The sequence below is a fragment of the Alosa alosa genome, chromosome 9 (genome assembly GCF_017589495.1).
Source record: "Alosa alosa isolate M-15738 ecotype Scorff River chromosome 9, AALO_Geno_1.1, whole genome shotgun sequence".
Lineage (NCBI taxonomy): Eukaryota > Metazoa > Chordata > Actinopteri > Clupeiformes > Clupeidae > Alosa > Alosa alosa.
The window spans coordinates 2,199,733-2,225,871 of NC_063197.1; the positions used below are offsets into that span (position 1 = coordinate 2,199,733).

Genomic DNA, 26,139 nt, shown 5'->3' on the forward strand with positions numbered 1-26,139 from the left:
TTATACTGTCCGTATTCCCACTGGTTAATGTTCAGTGAACTCGACTGAAAGAGAACGTATGGTTATGTACCAGTTTTCTGAAGGAGAACACAATATGTTAACCCTTTCGTGCCTCATTGACTCCTGAATCTGGCCATCCAGTGGCTTCTGTATGTTAAAAAGAATGAGTATTTTGCATGCAAAAAATGAACGGATAAAATGATGGCTGGATGGATTGATTCAGATTGATTGCTTCAGATTACTTACGTTATCGGCGATGACTTCCATTCAGTTTAGCATAGATTTTAAAAAACATATTTAAGTTTCTGTAACACACAGTGCTCTGGCCATTAAATAGCCTTAGTTGCGGAAATGGCCTTAAATTAAACAAACAAACAAATCCCATCAGTTAACGTATCCTTCTGAGATCTACCAAACCTACCAAAGATCTCATAATGGTACAATATTATATATGTATATAATATTATATAACATATTATGTTGCATTCAAATTGCAGGTAAAGATTTGTACATATGGTCCATGTTGCAGCATTTGGCTGTTGATGGTTCCCGGAAGCTTGGCTCCTTTATTGCTCTTTGTAGCTGTGTGTTATGTGTAGTGAAATTTGTTTATGACACAAAAGTTGAGTCAGGCTTGTCCTATCTGAGCTTTTGTCATATGCTCTGCCCTCCCTTCAGATTCTCCGGTCTCATTCTCCTTGGTCTCACAATGTAAATGTCAGCATTCATCCCAGGGCTGCTAGCCCACAGTGACATGTCTCTTTCTTTCCTTACAGAAGCATTAGCGTGTGTGCTGAGGCAAGGACAAACTAGTGTACATAAATGAAGGGTGAATGGCTTTGGAGTGGCATAGAAAACCCCTCTGAAAAGAAGATTATTGTATTACTTTCCAGAACTGATAAATATTGTTTCCATATGTACAGGAGTGGGGTAAGCACTCAGAGACACAGAGTTGAAGGATTGGAGTAATGTTACAGGAAGGCGCATACTATTTATTTGCCATTGTTTGAATGTGCCTCTTCAGCAGCTTGATATATAATATGAAAGGTCTCGGCTAGATTAAAATAATTCTAATAAAAAGCCAGCAAAAGCATACAATTATCAGAGGCTTGCAGTAGAACATGTACACACATTCTATAGAAAAAGGTAGCCTTAGTCACAAAGTTTCAAGGCTTTATATGCTACAAAGGAGTCATGAGGAACAGACACGGAATTGAACAGCAAATGCATAAATATGATTATAATTTGAAGAGACTTATTATATAGGGGTTTCTCCACAAGTTTGATATAGGAGCATTTATGATTTTTTTTCTGAAATTTCTGAGAGTATGACTTTTTTTAATTCAAATTGGTTGATTTGATATGAAATGACCAATAAAATGGCTTGTATGTTTGTTTGCTCTGCTGTAGGCATCTGACAGGAGGGGTACAGAACAAAGGATGGGATTTGGTGGCCCAGCAGTCAGCTCACTTTATCAAGAGGAAACGATAAGGTAACTGAACAGGCATGTGAACATTGTCCTTGTACCATAGGTTTAATCAGGGCTGTCAAATTATCACATGACTTGGATTCAAGTCAGACTAGAGTCACGATTTTGATGACTTCAGACTCGACTTGACTAAATTAGAAATGACTTGCAACTCAACTTGGACTTCCATGCTATTGACTCGAGACTTGACTCGGACTTTGCCCCTGTGACTTGTAATGACTTGCGGCACGGGTATCTTATGTATAAGTATTTGTATCTTATGAAAACATAACTATTTTCTGCCCATTCAAACTTCAGCAGCCTCAAGTTCATTGTTAACGTTACATCTGCAACTCAGTGTTATTTTGCATGGAATGCAGGGTCTCCCATCTAGTATGAGGAAAGAAAAAGGGATGACCATCACTCACTCATCATCCTCCCCTTGTCATCTTACTAAGTGGATCCTGTGATCTTGTGATGGATCCTCTGATCCTGTGATGTGGTTCAATAGCCTAAACAATTTAATTTGCGCCACGGAGCAAATCGAAACTATCATGGAATCATCATCAATGACTGATGGCATTTCAAATTTACACCCATATCAGCGTTGTTTTTTGCAAAATAAATAGTAAGGAATGTGAAGGTAAATACATGTTTATTCACCTGGTATTGAGTAGTCTATGGCCTTGATGATATTTAAAATGCTTGTTGAAATGCGTAGGTAGGTAGCCTATTTGTTATTGTAGGCTAACTCTTGTGGGCATGTTTATCCATTCAGTAGATGAACTATCAAACTACAGTATAACGTGTAGGCTATCTGTTGGACAGGACTAACATAAAGGTTGGAATTAATTTTAAGAGTGCAGTGCAAAGGATTTAGAAATAACTATGGTGGCGGATCCTAATATGCGTGATATGAGCGCTCACTGGAAAAAGAGTATTTGTTTGCTTTCATTTGCGCCAACCGGTTTTCTATCGCTCTCTTGCACATTTAATTTATAATATTTGTAAAAGGGCCTGTAGTTTCAGATAGATGTTATTTATGCACTCACACAGACAATATCTAATGCAGGCCTGTAAGTTTTACAGCATTTACAGGATTACTGTTAATTTGATCCATCTCCATGATGGGGATGACAGTTCCCCTGTTAATCCTATCCCTGCTCATTTTTGTTGTGTGCAGGCCTACTGTATTCTAGTTTGCCATTGCCTAATTTGCCAACATTTAAACATGTTTTTTTTTTTATTATTGAAATATTAATTCTTAATATGATGAATGGAAACATTATGACACTATCCACTCACTCACACCTCACATGTATGGCCTACTTCACCTCTCACTCAATTAAAGTTGTAGCATGACTGTTCGAACATAGAATTGCCAGTTAGCAAACTCATTACATTCAAAAACCTTTTCCTCAGTAAGAGAACAAAGGATACTTTGTTTGTATTTTGGCTTGTGATTTTAAGTGTTTAAAACTTCTTCAATTTGTTAAGTATGATATATTCATAAGAATGATTGAAAGCATCATTGATGGCATATTACTATGCGTTTGGGTGGTTGTCGTTTTAGGTTGAAAAGAAAAAAAAAATGGAAATCACTTAGTCCTGTTGTACTGACTCTCCCGTTTACAAAAATATGTATGGTCTTTTAGATTTTGTATTGGAATTAATATTTATTCACTAATTTGCTGTCATGGTGGGACAAGTTATTGTGTGTAAAATTATAATGCTATTATAATTATATTACTTCATCAAGATCTAGCATTTCCTTGTGCAAGTTTCTTCATCAATACACAAAGTAAGGCATTTGCCCTCAATCTTTTAATACACTTCATATTAACTTTGACATACCTTGATATATAAAAGAAAGAAAATGCCTGTGACTTTTGTTGACCCTATTTCCTATCTTCCATTGAGATTTGTATGACTTAGAACCCCAAAGCCTTTTTATTTTCATAATTTCTTGAGTTTTTCAAATGATATGGTATATAATTGGCCATATGATAAATCACACCATATAACAATCTGTTAATGCAAAAATGTGTATTATATGTATTTCACAAACAACAAAATACAGTTTAAGACGGGTATATCACATGAAGGTTCACTGTTAAAAATCACAACTGTGTAAAACAAAATGCCACCAAATATTGTATAGCACTTGGGTTCCCTGAGTTTTTCTCTTCTTGATGATGGGCTTCAATCTGAAAGTTTGTAGTTCCCCTTTGAGTGTATTCTCTTCATATCTGTTAAAAGACAAATTCAACAATGTATTAAAATATTTAAAAGCATATCCTACTTTATAATCAGATTAAATTATTGCAATTATTTATAGTGATAAAGACGACATTCATTTTACTGTTGTCTTTAACACCAGGATTGATTTTCTCAGACTACTATTGATATTTAGAATGTAATAAGTGCACATCTTAAATAATACATGTTCAAAAATGTTAAATATGTCAAAATATATTAACTATTATTTAAATGTATGAAAAAGCATTATTTATGTAGGAAAATGCAGTTTATATCATACTGTGTGACAAATAAATCATATGGTGTGATAAGAAAGCCCGGTCACACAATATGATATGGGGTCACACCATATGAAGTTTCATGCACTTAGCAGAACAATGTGTCTTGTGGCTACATGCTAGCACCAAAAAGTATATGCTCACTGGAACATGGTAACATAGATTTAAACTGCCATGGTGTGAAAGAAAGTTAAGGTTTTTGCAATAAACTAGTCTACATCAACACAATACAGTATGTGTGTGGCTGCGATGATATGAGCACCAGCCAGCAGAGGCCACGTACAGCCTGGTGCACCCAGACAATATTGTGCGCCTGTCCTAAATCTGAAGCAGTGGCCAATGCTACAAAGTGAAGAGGAAACACTGTGGAAGAAAGTTAATGTTTTGCAGTAAACTAGTCTACATCAACACAATATGAGATGAACTGGATGGGCCCTAATAACCTCTGACTAAGTTCGCTTGTGTCAGTCACTGACAGAATGCATCGGGAATAACACATTAGAAAAACACTGTTCAGCAGCAGTTTGTGATGTTTACTGAGTGTAGGCTAATCTTAAGTACTGTCATGTATGAAAACTAGTATTGCTAGGCAATACTACAATGAAATGTAGTATTGTGGTGGCGTTACTGGCAATACTGGTGATGGCGACCATGAGTAAGTGGCATATGTAGGCTATGCCATCAAAGAGCTTCCATTCCACAGGTTATTATTGTAATGGTGCTATTCATAAATAATGAGCTGTAACGTAACTCTGACAATTTTATAGGATATCGACTAATTATCGTTATCGTCAAAATCTTAAAAAATATCAAGTTATTAATTTTTTGTCCAGATCACCCACCCCTAGCTATGACTAATTAAAACCGGCAGATTTTCAGTATGTCAGGTAGTCTGGAATATTAACAGACATTTTGTCCGCTTAAAAAAAAAGTCTAATGTAACCTCTCGGTTCCACTACCTCAATATTTGTATGTGTGACTTATACTGGAGGTTGTATTGAATGTATGTTAACTCTTATTTTTCTTGTTGCTGTAGTAGCCTACCATGGATACCATGGCTATTATCAGTTCTGCCAATAATTGTAGGCTGAGGTAAAATGACATCAATTAAAGATTAGAAATGTTGGGAATTTTCCTACTAAGTCACATTTATTGGGAAGCTAGGCAGAAAAACATAGGATTTTTTTTACCATGGTACCAATTGGGGTATTGAAAATTGTGTAATTTCGCTGATGTTTGTATCAACCACTACATTTCTGGTATTATGACCAGAGTATCCCTAGTATCAGACTGTTTTATTCACTGGTTCACTGAATTCCAATTTATCCCTCTAACCCCACCACTTCTCTTTCCCATTTTAACAATGCTTTCCGTTTAGCATTTGATTCCAGCAGACTATTTGCAGTGCTCAACCTTACTTTCAGGTGGTATGTATTATTGGCTTAAGTGGTATGTATTTTCTCATACCTTAATGTCCTCCTGACATTTCACTGTAGTATACAGTACATGACTGCATTTAAGCTGAGCTGCTGCTGATGATAGTCATTGTAGCGTATATAAGCTTATCTAGCCTACAATGTTGTTTGTCTAATACGCAATTAGCCTACTTAGACAAATCTTGCTGGGATTAAATGCATATGGCCTGTAGAATAATTAATAGATAGGAAATAAGTACCCCTCCTCCATAGATTGAGCATAACTTGCTTGATGACCTCTTGTCAGTGCCATGGTTGATACTGACATATCAGTGGGCTGAACGAAGATGATGTTTGGGTGGTGGTGACAGACTGGCAATTGAATAAAATAATTTGTCTTATAAACTTTTTTTGTAGTTGGGGGAAGTAATCTCAAGTTATTTGTAGCAGTACTTTCATGATTCCATATCGTATCTAATTGGATAGCTATGAGACATTACAGAAATTACATATTTACAGCAAAGCTGTGTTATTAATCATTAACTGTAAACTCTGAAATCATCCAAGAGTAAACAGATGAGTAAATCTCGAAATGGCTTCTACTCATTGGCAAGAACCAAAAGTCATAAAAGGATGCAACACAAATGCACAAATTTCTTGCTGTTGTACTAGTAATTAACGTTAAATATCTTTCTCACTTCCTTTGACCTCATCTTCGGTCTTCCCTGCATCTACCATGACGTTCATACTGAGAATACCAAGCTACCTTCCAATGGCAACTTAAGGATTTTGTTCTGTATATTAGGTCTTTTTAGGTCCACTTTTTAAGTAGGTATTGGTCAAGTATTGGGTGAGCATCCCTTAACACATTACAGCCCAGTAACCATAAGGACCCAGGTTCAAGTCTGGGCTGAGTACCTTTCTCGATCCCACTCCCATCTCGATTCCACTCATTTCCTGATTATATTTCACTGTGCTTTCAATAAAGCCCATAAATAGCCCATAAATACCTCTTTAAATATTGGTCCAGTATTGCATTTTAGAGGTTGATGGTTACATCGTTCTAATGGAATTTTAATCCCTTGTCCCTTCTAAAAATGTGGACCTAAAATGATCTAAAGATCCTTTTTTCTGTCTAGTTGGCTAAACTAACTATGTAGCCTATACTCTTTGCTCTGGTTGTTGGTGTGTGACTTGATGCCTGTGAGACAGGAGTCTTCAACCCCCAACTTCACATAAGGGATTAGTATAACCAGAATACTGGTGGTGGTTTAAAAGGGTGGAAAACAATAATCAGCTCTTGGAAAGGTAGCAGGTTTTTTTACAGTGTGCAAGTGCAATATACAAAAAAAGACAAGCAAAGGGCTTTGATAAAAGAAAACAGCCTGTAATGGGCAAAACAATTACTGCCTCATACACAGCCTCACAGGAAGCTGACACTGCTATCCAACACAACACTGAACCCACTCTCCCTTTCACCAGAGACTTTCTAATGAGGAGACACAGCACTCAAAAAATCCTCCATAGAAATGCATAGGGTTAGTTTGTAACGCCAATATGGCCGTTGTCTACACATATCCCACCCCTTCTTTGGCAAAACGTCGACATGTGAATACATTGAGTCAATCATAAGTTGTGTTGTGAAGACATCTTCCCAATCATGTGTTGTGAACTCGCTGCTGGAGCAACATTGGTGTCGTGAAGCCTTGTGCATGCGCATTTCTGCTGAATAGGATGCCCGATGAGTGCCCAAAAAACGTTGCTATATGGCCGCCGAGTGGAGGGTCTTGCCTAAAAGGACTTTGCTTTCACCCTTAAATAGGCCCAACAGTGATAGCACTGCAAAAAATGAATTCTAACCAAGTGTTATTGATCTTATATTAAGATTAAAAAATCTATTTGGTATTGTTTTTAGTATAAAAAGACTTACCTAGCGCCCTCTCAAAAGATCATTTTGACTTAATTTAAGAAGACTTGAACTTATTTTAAGGAGTCTTATCAAGACAAATTTGCTCAACTCACTGGCAGACAAATTTGCTTGTTTTTAGGACAAATTTGGTTGTTTTCAGGATGAGATGTCTTAAAATAAGTCAAATATTTTTTAAATTAAGTCAAATGATTTCACAAGAAAGCGCTAGGTAAGTCTCTTTATACTGAAAACAATACCAACTAGTTTTTTTTATCTTGATATAAGATTAATAACACTTGGTTAGATTTTGTTAGATAAGCAGTTTTTGCAGTGAGGATAATTGGAAGAGCTCACTTGGATAGGAAACACGCAACACAAAACATAGCAATAGCTTAACAAAAGGATATACCTAGACAGCAACATGTTTTCTCTCCATACAGACAGTAACATTCAAACAACAATCCAAACAATGACAAATTTACAGTAGTATACATACACCAACTCGCTGTATATGTTTGACCAGTGATTCTATTGCTAACTGCAGAATAGAAAATGGAGCTGAATCAGTGAGTACCTCACTGACTACGTTTACATGAGCGTGAATATGACAACATTGCGATAATGGTGTTTACACGAGTTGTTGTAGAATATTCCATTCACAGATTTGTATAATATGCCATTTATACTCCCGTTTACATGTCACACATCATAGTCCGATTAATAACTAATTTAGCAAAGTTCTAAACGTTACCGCCGTAATTGTTCCCATAGTAACCTTATCACTACCTGAGGTATACTACCACCATTACAGAAGTAATGATTAGAAATTTGATAAACTAGTTATTAATCAGACTATACTGTGTGACATGTAAACGGCAATATGAATGGAATATTCTAACAAGTCATGTAAACACCAAAATTGGTTGGTTGGGCGATCAATTGAGCTGATTGACATTTGGTCGTAATTGGCATCGACCGATTAAATTGTTCAAAAGGCTGATAAATACTTTTTCAGACATACACAGGAAAAATGTATTGTGCTATAGGCAGGGGGTTTCCCCACAGTGGGCAATTTCGATGGCCCTTGCTGCACTGCAAAAAATAAAATCTAACCAAGTGTTAGGATCTTATATTAAGATAAAGAAATATCTAGTTGGTATTGTTTTTAGTTTAAATAGACTTACCTTAGACTTTCTTGTAAGATCATTTTGATTAAAGTCATCTTTTCATGATGAAATATCTTAAAGTAAGTCAAGACTGTTATTAAACTAGATGTACCGCATAGCGGTACAAAATATGACCGCCGCTCAGTCCTGTACATCCGATCCGCGAAAATAAATCACACTTCAATTTGTCTCCATATTTTACTCCATCCTCCACTCTTGAAACTTTTGTGTATGCTTGTTTGGCATGCCTGAGTGTGTGTGTGCGGCTGCACAGAAAGTAGCCTACTGGTGCTGAAAAGGTGAATAGATTGTAGAATAGCCAAAGAAGATGTAGCATTGTTATAAAACCTTTAAAATCTCTAAACAATCACAAGTAGGGCAGTTCATCACAGTTCATCCATTGCAACTGGATTGATGAAAGGTCACTTACACCTGTAGGCTACATTGTATTTGGGAAAAGCAAAAGGTATCAGCATAATGTTATTTATTTATTTATTTATTTATTTTTTATGTATTTATAAACAAAAACATCTCTGTCAGTTCCATGCCGTTTTCAACAGCTATCAAAAACAAAGGTCATTTTGGATGGATGGATGGATTTTTGTGAATATTTCTTCTTCTACATAAGATTTTAGTCATCTTTAGTTCATGTAATACTTTTATTGTCAATGCACAAATTAAGTAACAGTAGTCTGAAACGTTATTGTTAATGCACAAATTAAGTAACAGTAGTCTGAAACGAAATGCTGTTTTACATCTAACCAGTGGTGCAAATAACTGACATGTCCAAATGGGCCTTGATGAAATGCGTCGCTAGACTGTTCATACACATTTTAACGGGCCAAAGTTGAAGAGCTTTTGTCCGTTATTGTTCGTGCAAATATAGGCTGATTCATGTTCCCTTGCATTGTGTAACTGAGGTCCATGGCTAGTCTGGCTTTCATCAGACCAAGCTCAATCTTTTAAGAAATCAAAAAATAAATAGCGGGCAGATCAGGCTGGGTTCACCCAGCCTAGTCCATAGGCACCCGATATTGTTTAATTTTCAGATTGAGATATACACGCTCTGGCTAAAAAAAAAAAAAAAATGCATTAGGGAGTTATGACAAAACTGTAACTAACAAACTAGATCCTAATAGAAAGCTGTTAGCTTCCCTAAGCTACAGGTAGGATTATAAGGTAGGCCTATTTACAACATAAATTGTCAATAGGCTATGCTGGCGACACAATAAATAAAATCTCCTTTGGAAACCAATGGCTTACTTAATTTACAGTATCAAGCGGACTTAAACTGCCATATCGTGGCGAAAAGTTGTAATAACATTCACGCAGCTCCATGAGTCAAGAAAAGCCGAATGAAGTAGCCACTTCTAAATGGGACCCACTACACATAGCTTAAGGTGTGTTGCTAAAAGCAGCCATAATGAAATGAAGGTGTCATTGTTTGGATACTTCACACACGTGCTTTTTAATTTCACAGACTACAACTACCAAGCTGGAATCAAAGCACATCGATTCCCTCTCACACCCTGCACGACTTAAAACTAAATAAACAGGCGCCTCAGTCTCACGCATGTATAGGCAAAACTGTATCAGACCGTGTAACGTTGGTAAATCTTCCATTGCACAGAATGATTTTGTAGCACGTGCAATAAATGACAGTCGAAAGATACAAACAGTGCTGCTATCAATTTGCTTGGTATAACCGCATTTATAGTTTTCTACAAATGCAATCAATCAAATGGGCCTCTACCACTCAACCAACGCTTAACGGTAACATTACCTAGGTCCTTATTGATATTACAAGATTAACGCATCTGCAGTAAAACCAAGCATGTCCGATAAACATCCTCAGATTTATTTCGCTTCAAGAAGAAATGGGAATTAAACTTCATGTGAACATCGCCCTGTCCTTATTAGATGTTCGCTCGCGTAAATTACAGTCCTTGTAGGAAGTGTCCATTGTTTTCCCCAACCCACTTTTAACTTCCAACAAAATTACGCCTCACTGCAACGATGCGCCATCTAGTGGACAAACGACTACTTATCGCCAATACTGAAAATGCAGCCATGATGATGATGATGAATATTTATTTTGGCTTTCTTTTGATCCTACTGAATTTGTAATTATGTATCGGCCGCTCTAATACCGATAGTATGTGGGTGCCTGTGTGTGTGCATGTTTATATGTGTGCACCGCCATTTACAGGCCAATGAGTGTACAGTCACTAAATGTACACATAACCTAATTTTTTAGACCCCCATGGATGAAATTCTACTAAACTTGGCATAACCCCAGACCCCAAGAGAATGCCAGGTCAATCATACACATAAAATTTGGTGCAGTTCTGAACATCTTAACTGAAGATAGGGCGATTAAAGCAGAATAATATTGCATTTTTTTTTTTTACCGGGGTGCAAATCACAAATGAGTGATTATGAGCCAGGTTTATGTGGGCCCTTGAGACCAACATACCATAAAAGAGAACTGTGTCTGCCCACAGAGAACTGTGTCTGCCCTACACTCCTTTCGGGGTCCAGTCCAGCGGGGGCTGCAGATCAAAACTAAAAAATGACGGTTCCATGCTATCCATGTGGGGGTACATGCCCACCAAGTTTTGTGTACCCGGTCTTTCAGTGTCCCGGGAATCCTTTGTTGGTGTACGCCACTAAATGTACACATATCGCTATTTTATTGTAGGGCCCCCATTGACCGAAAGTACACAAAACTTGGCATGCATTCGAGGGTGTAATAATGATCCTACACTTTTAATTTCGTGCAGTTTTGACCTTGTCAGCCAGAGATATTGTGATGAAAAACACCTAATTTTTGCTTTTTAATTTTTAACTAGGTGGCTTATACATGAAATAAGTGGTAATGGGATGGGTTGACATGCCCCTTAAGACCAACATGCAAAAAAAAGGTGGACCTCCTAGGCCCCACGGTTCTCGAGATATTCACAGAAAACTGTCTCCGCCACCTACAGGCCAGTTGGTGTATAGTAACATAAATTAATTTATTGTGTGGCCCCCATGAACGGAATTCCACAAAACTTGGCGTGCATACAGAGGGTGTCATAATGATCCTACACTTCCAATTTCGTGCAGTTTTGACTATGTTAGGTCACAGATACCTACAATTACAACACCTCATTTTTACTTTTTTGTGTTTAACTAGGTGGCGCTTATACATGAAATTAGTGGTTATGGAATGGGTTGACATGGCCCCTTGAGATCAACATACAAAAAAAGGTGGTCCTCCTAAACCTTACGGTTCTCGAGATATTCACAGAAAACTGTGTCTGCCCTACCCTCCTTCGGGGTGCAGTCCAGCGTGGGGGCTACAGATCAAAACTAAAAAACGATGGTTCCATGCTATCCATATGGGGTTACATGCCCACCAAGTTTTTGTCTACCCCGGGTCTTTCAGTGTCCGGGAATCATTGACGGAAATTTGGACATGCGAAAAAAGAAAAAAAAAAAAAAAAAAAAAATCTGATTAAACCTATATGACCGCCGGCTCTGCCGGGCGGTCATAATTAAGTGTAATGATTTTACCAGGAAGCGCTAGATAAGTCCCTCATACTAAAAACAATACCAACTAGATTTTTTTATATAAGATCAATAACACTTGTTTAGATCAACAGTTTTGCAGTGTTAGCTAGACTGCAGCCATCTTTTTCAAAATGTTTTTTCACAGGGCTCATTAACCAATTAGGTTCCATGTTACAGATACAACGGTATTTGTCTGCCAGTGCGTTAAGTAAACTTAAAAAAGTCCTAAAAAACAAGTAAATTTGGCTAACAGAGCGTTGAGCAAATTTGTCTTTAAAATAAGTCAAAGTCTTCTTAAATTAAGTCAAAATGATCTTTCGAGAGAGAGCTAGGTAAGTCTCTTCATACTAAAAGCAATACCAAATAGATTTTTTGATCTTAATATAAGATTATATAACACTTGGTTATATTTCATTTTTCAAGTTTATTTCATTGGTTCACTATTTTGGTAATGGTGCTGCAGAGGTTTGCCCAATGTCTCGAAGTCCTATAATGTTATGTTTATTTATGGGATAATACATAATGCAATTCAATATTGAGTAAGGATTAAACACTTAGGGCTCTAACTTGGCGGTCTGAAGCGTCTGGTTTACATTTAGGGTGTGTCCAGTCTGAAATTGCACTGCAAAAACTGCTTATCTAACAAAATCTAACCAAGTGTTATTAATCTTATATCAAGATAAAAAAAACTAGTTGGTATTGTTTTCAGTATAAAGAGACTTACCTAGCGCTTTTTTGAGAAATCATTTGACTTAATTTAAAAGAAATTTGACTTATTTTAAGACATCTCATCTTGAAAACAAGCAAATTTGTCTGCCAGTGCGTTAAGCAAATTTGTCCTAAAAACAAGCAAATTTGTCTTGATAAGACTCCTTAAAATAAGTCTTCTTAAATTAAGTCAAAATGATCTTTTGAGAGGGCGCTAGGTAAGTCTTTTCATACTAAAAACAATACCAAATAGATTTTCAAATAATCTTAAGGCGAGACACTACAGGTGAATAGGGTAAATTTTTTAAATAATAGACATCACCATGAAACTTACACAGTTGATTACTCACACAAGTATGAACAAAAAATGTATTACAAGTTTTTGAAATTTGAATGTTTAATTATGCAAATTAGGCATTATCTCATTAAATATGCGCAAATTTGCATATATTTTCGGTAGATAGATCTGAACATATGATAAAGCCAGGTACAAAATTATTTTTTCATTTTGTTTGCATACAAGATGAAAATAAAATTAGAGGGATTTCAGGATATCTGCTTTCATTACCTAGGAAATCAGAATATACTGTCCATAGCCTTAAAAAATCTATTTTTGCCATATATTTTTATTAAAATGTCACATAAATCAGGCCAGGAATGATTTATTAACAAATCCCTCTGTAAATATCTTCAGAATACTGCTAAGTGTATATCTGGAAAGTTTGGTGTACATAGGTGCTACATAGGCTGAGATGTTTCTACTGGAAAATGAGAAAAACTCAATTTGAGAACAGCCTTGGAACACAGCCAAGAGATTCCGTTCTCAGCCTAGACTCGCCTTTGAACTTTTGCGATTGGTTGCGTTTACAAAGGAAGTGTCCATATTTGGATAGCACAACATTGTGCAGGAAAAACAGAGCTTTCCAATGGTATTACACACGTCATGTTTTGTATCGCGGTCGCGGTAGAGCATGAAACGTTAGAAGACTAACTTTTGGTGAATTTAGGAGAAATATACAGGCGTGAGTAGACAAAATGTACTGAAATAAACACCTAAATGTGTATATCGGGCTTTGTTGTTGTAGTAATGTGAAAGACTACATGCTAAGGTAGCAAATTAGCCCAAAATCTCAAAATTGACCAGTACATGAAAAAACGATGTTTTCACCTGCCGTGTCTCGCCTTAATATAAGATCAATAACACTTGGTTAGAATTCATTTTTTGCAGTGCATAATTATTGTACACAGTGGGGGAAATGGGCATTTAATGCGTCAACATTTCAGTAATTCCAATTAGTCTATTCACATGAAATTTGACTTGTAATATTAACTCAACGAATCTACACATAAAGAAATCCAAGCATTAAAGTCCATAAATAAAGTTATGTGTAATAAAGTTAAAAGATATAGGAGAAAAAGTATTGAATGTGCCAACTGAAATTTCTTAAATACTTTGTGGACAGCTTTAAGACATTTCCTGTATGAATAAACTGATCAGTCGCAGTATTCAGGTGTGATTCAGATTGTCTTTGAATCTTAAAGATTCCAGAGGGCCCTCTTGTGAGTCTTGATCTTTTGTTCCTTCCACAAATGCACTGCAAAAAATGAATTCTAACCAAGTGTAATTAAATATTAATATTAAGATAAAAAATCTATTTGGTATTATTTTTAGTATGAAAAGACTTACATAGCGCCCTCCCAAAAGATCATTTTGACTTAATTTAAGAAGACTTATTTTAAGGAGTCTTATCAAGACAAATTTACTCAACACACTGGCAGACAAATTTGCTTGTTTTTAGGACAAATTTGCTTAACGCACTGGCAGACAAATTTTTACAGTGATGTGCAGTGTCATTACTCCTCCAAACATGGTGTGTAGTATGACAGCCAAAATTTGCACTTGAACTCATTGGCAAAGTAAAACTAAGTTCACCATAGTCAACGACAAAACAGTTATGCACAGTTACTTTCACTATTGACTGACAATAGGTTACCATCGAAAACATAGCCTGAAAAAAGCTACGCTTACCCTTGTGCTCCATATATGCCTCTCGCCTAATCACTTTTAACAGTCATTACCAATTTGCAAATGATGGTGAATCTACTCATTTTGAGACCTATTTCGTAATATCGAATCGTGTAATTTGTAATGTTTTCAAAGTCAAAGTCAAAGTCAGCTTTATTGTCAATTTCTTCACATGTTCCAGACATACAAAGACATCGAAATTACGTTTCTCACTATCCCACGGTGAAGACAAGACATATTTTACCAATTTAAGTCCACAGACAAACATAACATTCAAGTAAACAAAAAAGTAAGTAAATAAGTAAATAAGAGGGCACATATAATGAAAAAAATAAGAGCAGCAAAATTTGGTTGAAATTGTGCATAGACAGTCAATAAAATACTAGTGCAAAGTCAGGCCAGGAAAAGGCTGGGGTAGTTCTGTTTGACCTAAGTAAGAAAGAAAGTGGCATAGTGGTGCAAGTTATGTAAGAGCAGCAGAAGTGTTGTGTTTTCTGGACAACAACAACAAGTTGTAAAGTGTACAAGTGTGCAAGTGGAGTAGTGCAGGCGGCCATTGTGGGTCCAATGTCCAGGATGTTATGTAGCTGAGGGTGGAGGGGGGAGAGGAGGGAGAGAGTTCAGCATCCTTACAGCTTGGTGTATGAAGCTGTTGGTGAGTCTGGTAGTGGGGGGCGCAGGCTTCTGTACCTCTTCCCAGAGGGCAGTAGATCAAACAGATTGTGAGCGGGGTGACTTGCATCACTCACAATTTTGGTCGCCTTGCGGGTGAGGTGGGTGGTGTAAATGTCCTTCAGGGAGGGGAGTGAAGGACCAATAATCCTTCCAGCTGTGTTCACTATGCGCTGCAGGGCTTTCCTGTTGTATTCAGTGCAGCTTCCGCCCCACACAGCGATACAGCTGGAGAGGATGCTCTCAATGGTGCCTCGGTAGAATGTGGTCATGATGGCTGGTGGAGCACTTGCTCGCCTGAGTTTCCGCAGGAAGTACAGGCGGCACTGAGCTCTCTTCGCCAGTGATGCAGTGTTGGTGGTCCAGGAGAGGTCTTCACGGATGTGCACCCCCAGGAATTTGGTGCTGCTCGCTCTCTCCACCACAGTACCGTCGATGGTCAGTGGCAGGTGTTGGGTGTGACCTCTCCGGAAGTCAACAACAATCTCTTTGGTCTTGCTGACGTTCAGCTGGAGGTTGTTGTCCCTGCACCACGTGGTCAAAGCTACACCAGCATGTTGATTTTCCAACAAGAGGAGATAACATCCTGGACCTGGTCTACACTACACACAAAGGAGCATACAAAGCCACCCCCCTCCCCCACATTGGACTTTCAGACCATATCACTGTTATGCTAATGCCCGCATACAGACAAAGGGTAAAAGCGAACAAACCGGTTCGTAAGCAGGTAAAAGTGTGGCCTGAGGGAGCCTCCGATGCTCTTCAAGACTGCTTTGACACAACAGACTGGGAAATGTTTAAGCAGGCAGCCACTTACAACAACCAGACAGACATAGAGGAGTATACAGACACTGTAACCTCTTAAATCACCAAGTGCATCGATGATGTGACCCACACAAAAGACATCATCACTCGGGCTAACTGGAAGCCATGGCTGACGGGGGATGTCCTCAGGCTGCTGAGGGCCAGAGACAAAGCCTACAGAGCTGGGGATGAAGCTGGCATGAGAACAGCGAGAGCCAACCTGTCCCGTGGCATCAAGGAAGCAAAAAAGGAATACACTCACAAGATAACCACCCACTTCAAAGACAGCAGGAACGCACAAAGCCTATGGCAGGGCATTCAGGCCCTCACGGACTACAAGCCCGCGCCACAGAGCTGTGAGAGCAACATCCCTCTGCTCAACAACCTGAACCGCTTCTTTGCTCGCTTTGAAGCACAAAACAGCACCTGCCCACAGAAGACCCATCCCCCTCCACACGAGCAACCCCTGTGCCTCTCTGCCGACAGCGTGAAGAGGACACTTGCTGCTATCAACACCCGTAAGGCAACAGGTCCAGACAACATCCCAGGTTGTGCGCTGAAGGACTGCGCGGGGGAGCTTAAGGATGTCTTCACAGACATCTTTAACACTTCCCTGAAGCAAGCCATCGTCCCATCATGTTTCAAAGCTGCCACCATCATACCTGTGCCGAAGAAAACTGCTCCATCCTGCTTCAATGACTACCGCCCTGTGGCACTGACACCCATCATCATGAAGTGCTTTGAGCGGCTTGTCATGTCACATATCAAATCCATTCTCCCCCACCCTGGACCCCTTCCAGTTTGCATACCGAGCCAAACGGTCTACAGAGGATGCAATCTGCTCTGCCCTCCACCCAGCCCTCACCCACCTGGAAAAAAGAGACTCATATGTGAGATTGCTGTTTATAGACTTCAGTTCTGCATTCAACACCATAATACCACAACAACTCATCTGCAAACTTGACAAACTGGGACTCAGTACCTACCTCTGCAACTGGCTACTGGACTTCCTCTGTCAGAGGCCTCAAGTAGAATGCGTGTTGGCAACAATACCTCAAGCAGCATCACACTGAGCACAGGGGCCCCCCAAGGCTGCGTGCTCAGTCCGCTGCTCTTCACCCTGCTGACGCATGACTGCACTGCAACCTACAGCAACAATCACATAGTGAAATTTGCTGACGACACAACTCTGGTGGGTCTCATCACCAAGGGCGACGAGACTCAATACAGGTTGGAGGTCGACCATCTGACCACGTGGTGCACGTGGTGTTTTGCATGTATTTGCGCTTGTGCGCGTTCCTGTGGACGAGAGAAGCAGGGTATAGTTGTGCACCTGCCCATATCACTGTTGATAATGCGTACTTAAAACTTACCTAGCGCCCTCTCAAAAGATTATTTTGACTTAATTTAAGAAGACTTTAACTTATTTTAAGGAGTCTTATCAAGACAAATTTGCTCAACGCACTGGCAGACAAATTTGCTTGTTTTCAAGATGAGATATCTTAAAATAAGTCACTTTTTTTTTAATTAAGTCAAATGATTTCACAAGAAAGCGCTAGGTAAGTCTCTTTTTATACTGAAAACAATACCAACTATTTTTTTTTATCTTGATATAAGATTAATAACACTTAGTTAGATTTTGTTAGATAAGCAGTTTTTGCAGTGCATGTTTCTCTTGGTCAGTGGTGTAATGGGTTTTAGGTAGTGTATGATAGTGATTTTTAGATAATGCGTTAGACCCCTCCTTAGGTCGTTAATTGCCACACCCCTTGGCGTGTTTTTCAATAAAAGAGACGCGCATAGCGCGCAGGTGTTGGTGGTGGGGGGGGGGTGGAGTTAGTAGTTATGTAATCTGTGATGGCCTGGATGCCTTGCCACATGTGTCGGGGGAAGAGAAGGGAACGGCTTTGTATGAGTCAGCCATGTTTGTGTAGACATGGTATAATGTATTTTCTCCTCTTGTTGGACATGATACATTTTGATGAATTTAGGCAGTACAGTATTTAAATTTGAGTGGTTGAAGTCACCCACGACAAATGTAGGCAGCCATGGGATGCAGAGTTTGCTGTTTACTTATTTATTTATTTATTTACTTTACTCAGCTTCCATTACTACAGTAGATGTAAACTTTCTGGCCAGATAGGAAGTGTCCATGCACCACATTTTGTTTACACAAATGCACAAACCCCCACCTCTGGTTTTACTGGAGAATGCAGCATCCAGCTAGCTTGATGGCACTGTTGGGTTTTCCGCTGTTAAGCCAAGTTTCTGTGAAAATCATGATGTTGCAGTCCATAATCATTCTGTGTGTGGTGATCCGCAGCCGCAGTTCATCCATTTTGTTTGCCAGGGAGCGAACATTGGCGAGGAAAAGGTTTGGAAGAGCGAGTCGATGTGCAGTTAGCTTTAGCCTCGCTCGCTCAAATTCTACCGCGAGAGCCCCTGTGTTTTTGTTTATTCAGATCAGGAGAAACCGTAGGTCTGAAGGCTGTAGAAAAAGATGTATATCAGTAACTGTTTGCAGCACGGACACGGTACAGGGAACGGGCAGAAAGGTATCTGTCCAACTCCGATTCCAAGAAACTGGGGGACTCAATCCGTAAAATGACCAACATGGTCTCCAAAAGAAAGCCCATAGCTGCCCTCAACGAAGCCGACATGGCTAATGAACTGAACAATTTTTATACACATTTTGAAATTGACATAGTAAAGGAGTGTGATGAAGTTATAGATAAAGTACATTTATTGGAATAATATTAATAGTTATTAAAATTCCAATAGATCCAGAGGTGATTACCAGAGTCTTCAAAACTATATGCTCTAACAAGGCATCAGGGCTAGATGGCATGTCTCCTTTTCTTGTTAAAACATTTGCAGAGGAACTCACAACCGCCTGGCATCCTCTCTTTCAGCTCTCTATAGATTCTCACACAGTGCCAAAGCTATGAAAAAAATCCCCCATAATCCCAATCCCAAAAAAGCCCTGCCCACAAGAACACAATGACTACAGGCCACTGGCCTTAACTTCAAATGTCATGAAATCACTAGAAAGAATCAACAGGGTTAGTACACCTATTCCAAGATCAAATTCAAGCACTTTTCAAGCACCTTCAAGGTCAATTTTCAAGCTTTTCCAGTACTTGTATGAATGTACTAACTCAAAATGATTTTTACTTTTTGATCATTTAGAGATGGTTTTAACAGAAAATTGTGTTTGTTTCCAGTTGCAGCTACTGGAATTCCAGTTGCTGCTACTGGAAGAAACTGGAATCCATGCATTTCCACTGAATTATTTTTGGAATCTGATCCCTTATCATACCTGTTCATTCTTACTCGTCGCTCGACTTATCGTGACTAAATTCAAGATGGCTGCAAACGCTACACTTTGTGAAGATACTGTCTGTATAAATCGTCTTGTAAGTAAACTACCAGTGCTTTTTCAAAGTTCTCAATGTCTCGTTTTAAATGTCAGGGCCCTCGGAAGTCTACCAATGAAGTGTGGAGATACATTGAGCCTCGTAAATGGGTGTAAAACAGTGATTTATTTGCATGGCTAGCCCGATGCCGAAGCACCACTATTGAAAAACCTGTTGGTAGCATCGGCTAACTAGCGCCAGATTTTGGAGTGCAGGGGACAAGCCGAGATGGGCTATATGAGACATACGTTCACACTCGGTATCATGTTTCAATACACTTTAGGTCAATATCACACCGGAATTCTCCTTTAATAGCAGGAAAAGAAATTACATATTATTGAATAGGATAGCTCCGCGATAGCAGAGTCAACTGTAGGCCTACTTTCGTTTTGACATGTTGGAGGTATCTACAACCTACAGTACGTGTTGCGCGACGGTGCGTGGATGCAAGGATAATTGTCTTGTCAGCTATTTTTAGTCAATAAATGAAACGGAATTTGAAGAAAGAAAGGTGACCTCTAGACCTCTCGCTGGTAGATATACGGCCATAGACATGACTTGTGCGGTTTGCATTCACATACCATAAAGTTTCGTCTCCTTCAACCTAACTTTTTCCTTGTCTTCCAATGATTGGAGCTAGCCTATTCAATAATATGTTAGCTTTAATGGCGACCTAGCTAGCAATGCATGTGTATGACCCTACATGATTTCTGTTCAGCAGTCCGAAATAGCTGTTTTTTAACCAACGCTCATCAAAACGGCAACCTCACTTCATGTTGGTGGTGCTGGTGCAGTCATCTCTGACTGTGCAGGGGGGCGTTGTCACGCATGAAAACAGACTGACAGATCCATAGACTGGGCAGATCAGTCACACACGCAGAGGCGCAAGCGAGGACCATGGCGGAGAAGTTAAAGTTTAATTTTAAACTCTGCGACTTTCTGCTTCTAATAAGGTAACTATTCCGTCAGATTTTGTGTCAAAACAAATACACTTACAATTTTAAGCATTTTCAAGCACTTTAACCGAAATGCAAGCACTTTTCAAGCACTTTAACCGAAATGCAAGCACTTTTCAAACTTTGAAAACGCAACATTAAAATTCAAGCATTTTCAAGGATTTCAAGCACCCGTACGAACCCTGAATCAATACTGAAGAACTGCATAGGGAGGTGGAGTAATCTTTAGATCAGTATCAATTTGCTTATTAAAAAAAAACGCAGCACAAACGATGCCTTCCTACAGTGTCACATCTTGTACTGAAACATCTAGAGAGCCCTGCTGCCTATGTCAGATTGCTTTTAAAGAAGCACTATGCAGGTCTGGTAATTCCTTTGCTGTTTCTGTGTTTTCGCCATTTGGGCTTGCATTTTTCACTACACATCCCCCCCTGCTAAACACATACAGGGCTCACAATAAAATGGTCGAGCAAACACATTGTTCAAGAGACTATCAAACCACATTACAAAGACTAAGTTCAACAGCAACAAAGCCAAGTCGGCGTCCGTTTTGCAGTCTTCTTGGAAACTACAATCTGACTACATTTTCGAGCCGCGATTGGATACTTCCGCTGAGTCACATCCGGATTTAGCCGGACCGGGTCCAGAAAGTTGAATATTCGTTTTTTTCCGTGGAGAAGCGATAGGAGGAGACAAAGCACCCACCAAACGACCCAGAAAGTGTTGTAGAACCATCAGAACGACTCTCAACCTGCATAATTAAGGTCATTTTTGCTAAAATTGTTGCATAGTGCTTCTTTAACCCTTAGAACCCTAAGCTGTTTTTAGGGCATTTTCGCTACCTTTATTCATAAGGATTTATTCTGGTCATTTTAAGTGCCACACACACGTATTATATATTGTTTTTTTCAGCAGAGTCTAGGCTATCCAGATTTCATGTATTAGTACTATAGCATTGATTTTATTTTGATTTTTAAAGAATTAAAATATAAAAAGAGTATTAAAAATTCTTGTATTTCGACATGTATCTCACCACAGCAAGCTCATAGCTCTACATGCATTTCATGTGTGTGTAGGGAAGACTGTCCTGAATCGGGCAATATAATTGCCATGTTGGAGGGATACTCTGGGGCTGAGCAATTTACAGAAACATGTGGTGTGTGATTTACGGAAATAAATGCCATTTTTTATTTAATGATGAAAAATGACCTTTCTGTGCTCCATATCTATGACACGAACTGATCTGACCTGACTTGACCCGAGGTTCCGTGTTAGCCTGCGTGCCTATGATGTATGCACTCATAATGATTCTCAACTTTTTACTGCATTGCCATGAACAAAGTAAAGGCAAAAAGGGTGTTTCTTTGTTGAACAAATTGGGATGCAATGTGAGCCTTGAATTGGATGCCATGCAGGAATTTGCTAGGATCTCAAAACCGGAGTATGAATATGCTTTGCCATAGAGAAACACACGATAGCGTTGGATTATAAACATGCTTTGCCACAAAAACAGACAAAAACGTGGGGTAAGTCCAGCTATTTGAAGTTATTATTTTGCTGTCACTTCGTTTGTTTTATAACCCAGAAGGGTGTACTTGGTATCAAATTTTTAATTTTCATACTTGATCTTGCAGAAAGGGGGGAAGTCTCTTTGGAAAGCTTTTAACTCAATTTCCCCAAACATTCTGCTCAACAAATTATTCCAGTTAAGGGTCAATGCTTTTCTGATCAAGTGGTTTCACTCTTTTTTTTTAACAAACAGGCCATAAGTTCAATAAGACAACCCCCAAGGTTGTCAGCTCACCATTCCTGTTTACCATTCATACAAATGATTGTGCCATTTGTGTGATTGTGTCTTTGGGGTTTGTGAGAGCATTATGTCAATTATAGAGCTACCATAGAGTCAATCTTGCACTATGGCATCACTAGCTGTTTGGGGAATCTTACAGTTAAGTTCAAGGCCCAACTTTTCAATCTGGTCAAAACAGCAGGAAAAGTTATGGGAGTCCCTGCTCCCCTCACTCCCCTCAACATATTTTAGCAGTTCACTCAACAGCAAGCCAACAAAATTCTATCTGACACCTCCCATGTGCTGTACCAAGAATATGAGCTGTAAACACAATCGCTACAGACATTCATTTGTCCCCCTGTCAGTGAAAATGCTTAATGAGCAACTTGGGCAGAACAGTAGGAAGGCCCAAAAACGATATGTGCTGAGGAGGGGGCTGTGTATGAGGGGCTGAACTGAGTTAAGCTGTGGTGTATGATTCTGCTGTGTGACTGGAGAGTGCAGAGAGAGTGGGTGTCTACTTGTGACTATGCTTAATGGGACTGGGTGGGAGAGTGTGCTATTTATGGGGTATTTATTGCGCTTTTAAGAGGGTGTGAGTGTAATTTATGTCATGACTGATGTGTGTTGTGAATGTGTGCCCATTCATCATTCATAACATGTACTATGTCCTGTGATGTCTTTTGTATTGTGGCAGCTTACCCTTTATCCAAAACAAATTTCTCTCCTTTGGGAGACCTAATAAAGTTACCTTGTACCTGATGCCCTCGGGATGGTGCCACAGGTTAATCAAGACCCAGACTTTCACACTCCTGGAAAACTTTTACCCGATCGCCATCAAAGCACTGAACTCTGTCTCATAATTCTTACTTCTAGTGAATACACACTGTGCTCAGGGGACTCTGCAACCCTGCCTTTACTTTGGTGTACATCCTACATTCACACTATTTTTCCTTGTATATTAGGGCTTTAACGATATGCGTATCAAAACCGAAATAGACACTCATATCCACAAAACTGTGACGCGGTGTAAGAAGGCAGAATCACGACACACCTCTTCCAGTGTTTCCGGCAGCTATTTGCAGCTTAGGCGGCCGCCTAAGCAACACACGTCTCCCGCCTTAATCATAAATAAATAAATAAATAAATAAATCATAATTTCAGTACCTTAAACCCCCTCTCCTTGCCCCACGCTCGCTCTCTCTTGCTTGCTCAATAGACACACCCTCAGCCTGCACATTTAATCCAAACAAAACATTCACAATTGTGAAAGCAAGGACACATAGAAGACGACTAGCTAAATTGTTATTAAATCCGGTTCGCATCATTAGCACGCTGCACAAATTTGTTTAACACTCTTACATTCAAGTTGACTGAGCATCTCAATATCGGTATTTTCCAAGACTCAAAAGTATTACCTTGAAACTTAAGTGGGGAAACTGAACAGTCCAATCAGTAGACTATGATAAGCTAGCCAACTAGGCCACTTTGTTTGCAATATTTCCAGGCTTTAACCAGAGCTGCTGAAAGCTGAAGCAGCGAGAGACCGAAAGAGGTAGACCTGTAATAGAAATAGTACTTAGGCTATAATCTGCATAATGTGTGCGGTCATGAATATCAGAAATGTAATATTTTCTCATTTTATATCAGTCATTCCGTGTCAAATCAGATAAGGTTGTTGCTGCACTGTCTCTGATTTTGTTCAAACCTTGTCTATATCATCAATGGGTCCTAAAACCAAGGCCTGTGAAATATATTTCTGTACAAATCTTGTCTTCTCATCTTTTTCAGACCTTGACATTCTTTCAGTTTTACAGATTGAAAAAGGGTGGAAGACCAACTCATAAAAAGCATGTGTAAACATTTTAAAGTCTGTACTAAATGTCTTCTGACTTTCAAAAGGGCTCTAGATTTCGGAAAAATGTGCATTAAGTGTGATATTGAGGGTATTAAAACATTTTTTTTTTTCATTTGGTATCCGTCACTATTTCCTCTTCTACGGAGCCCCGGATATGTCATGGGGAAAAAAAATGAAATAATAATAAGTTGTGGCCACGAAATAGCAATTAGTTCCCACAAAGTACTAATTTGTGGCCACGAAATATTAATTCGTTCCCACGAAATAGGTAATTTGTGGCCACGAAATAGGTAATTTCTGGCCACGAAATATTAATTAGTTCCCACGAAATAGTAATTTGTGGCCACAAAATAGGTAGGCCTATAGGCGGTGCACTGGACAGCTGGATGAGCAAATCAAGCGCAACTCCTCAAACAGGAACAGTCGCTGTCACACAATGGACAGGGATAGTATGGTAGAGTGTTATTTTAGGCTGGGAATGAAATACAAAGATATTTTGAAAAGCCTGGCATTGGAGGGATTCATTATTAGCGAGTGGCATCTCCACAGATGTATACAAAGTGTATACAACACGGAATTCGTGATCCCAAAAAGAAGGCGCCAGGATCCTCCTCTCTCTGCTGGACCCCGTTGGTTCACAACCCGACGGACCAGACGCGTCTCGAGGAGGCAATATTTTTGCTCAGGGACCTAACTTTGTGTGGCACATAGACTCATATGACAAACTAAAGCCATACGGGATATGCATTAATGGCTGCATTGACGGGTTTTCACGCAAAGTCATGTGGCTGCGGGCCGCTCGCACCAACAGTGACCCGAAAGTCATCGGGGGGTACTTCGTGGAGACACTGGAGCGCTGTGGGGGCTGTCCCAGGCTTGTACGGACTGATCTGGGCCCAGTTTCCCGATAACGACGGAGACACGCTCTTAAGAGGTTTTTCTACGATTCATCTTACAATCGTTAGTTTGTTTTTTCTGACTGTTTCCCGAACATGCTCGTAGCGTGAACGCGCGTGCACTTCTCTTAAGACGCTCTTAAGGAGAGCTGTCCACGTGAAATATCCTCTAATTTGACGCGATTTGACGGTGATGTCAGGTGACTGCATGTCACACCTATAGGCCTACCATTTAAACTTCGGATCTACACATTAATTCACATCAATACGAAAATAGAAACACTTTCACATCTACATGTAAACATCCCAAGTATAGGTTATATACCACACAGACATAAATTATTGTAATTATTTTAAGATTAGATTGTTGCACCATGCAATAATTTTTTGCGGTGTCACTTAAGAACACGTTTGAAGATAATAAAGAAGTCGAGTAAGAAAGTGAGGAAATGTGTAGGCTTAGATTTTGATGCAGTACAGACTAAACCACATGTTGGTTTCTCCGCTTTTCACCTCGTAGGCCTAATAAAATATAGCCTTCACTTTGCAAAGATAATGTCAAACTATTTTGGCAATGTCTCGTTTGATTGCATTTTTGTCCGCTTGTCATCACATTATTATGACCATTAAATGTAGGCTATGCTATTTTGCACGCTAAAATCTGATTAATCACAGGTAAACACAATAAAGAATGGGAACGTAAGTTGGATTAGAGTAGAGTAGAGTAGAGTATCATTTATTTATCCCGAGGGAAATTAAGGTGTCCAGTAGCATACATACATAAATACAGAATAGAAAAACACAGACATTACACACATCATTGCACATATGTTCACCATACAGCACACACTTACATACATCTAGCCAAAGTCAGATCTCTCACACATACATACACACACACACACACACACACACAGCTGTGGTTGTGATGAGAAGAAAATAGTGGTTCATCACATGTGCCAT

At 39.2% G+C, this 26,139-nt stretch overlaps 1 protein-coding gene across 1 annotated transcript in view; it reads left to right on the forward strand.

Annotated features, from left to right (window-relative positions):
• The window catches only part of acbd6 (acyl-CoA binding domain containing 6), a 105,998-nt gene that overhangs the window by 24,093 nt on the left and 55,766 nt on the right, over positions 1-26,139 (forward strand). The window contains exon 4 of the mRNA XM_048253029.1: positions 1,411-1,493. Within this exon, the coding sequence (XP_048108986.1) occupies positions 1,411-1,493 (83 nt within the window). The remainder of the gene's footprint in view (positions 1-1,410; positions 1,494-26,139) is intronic.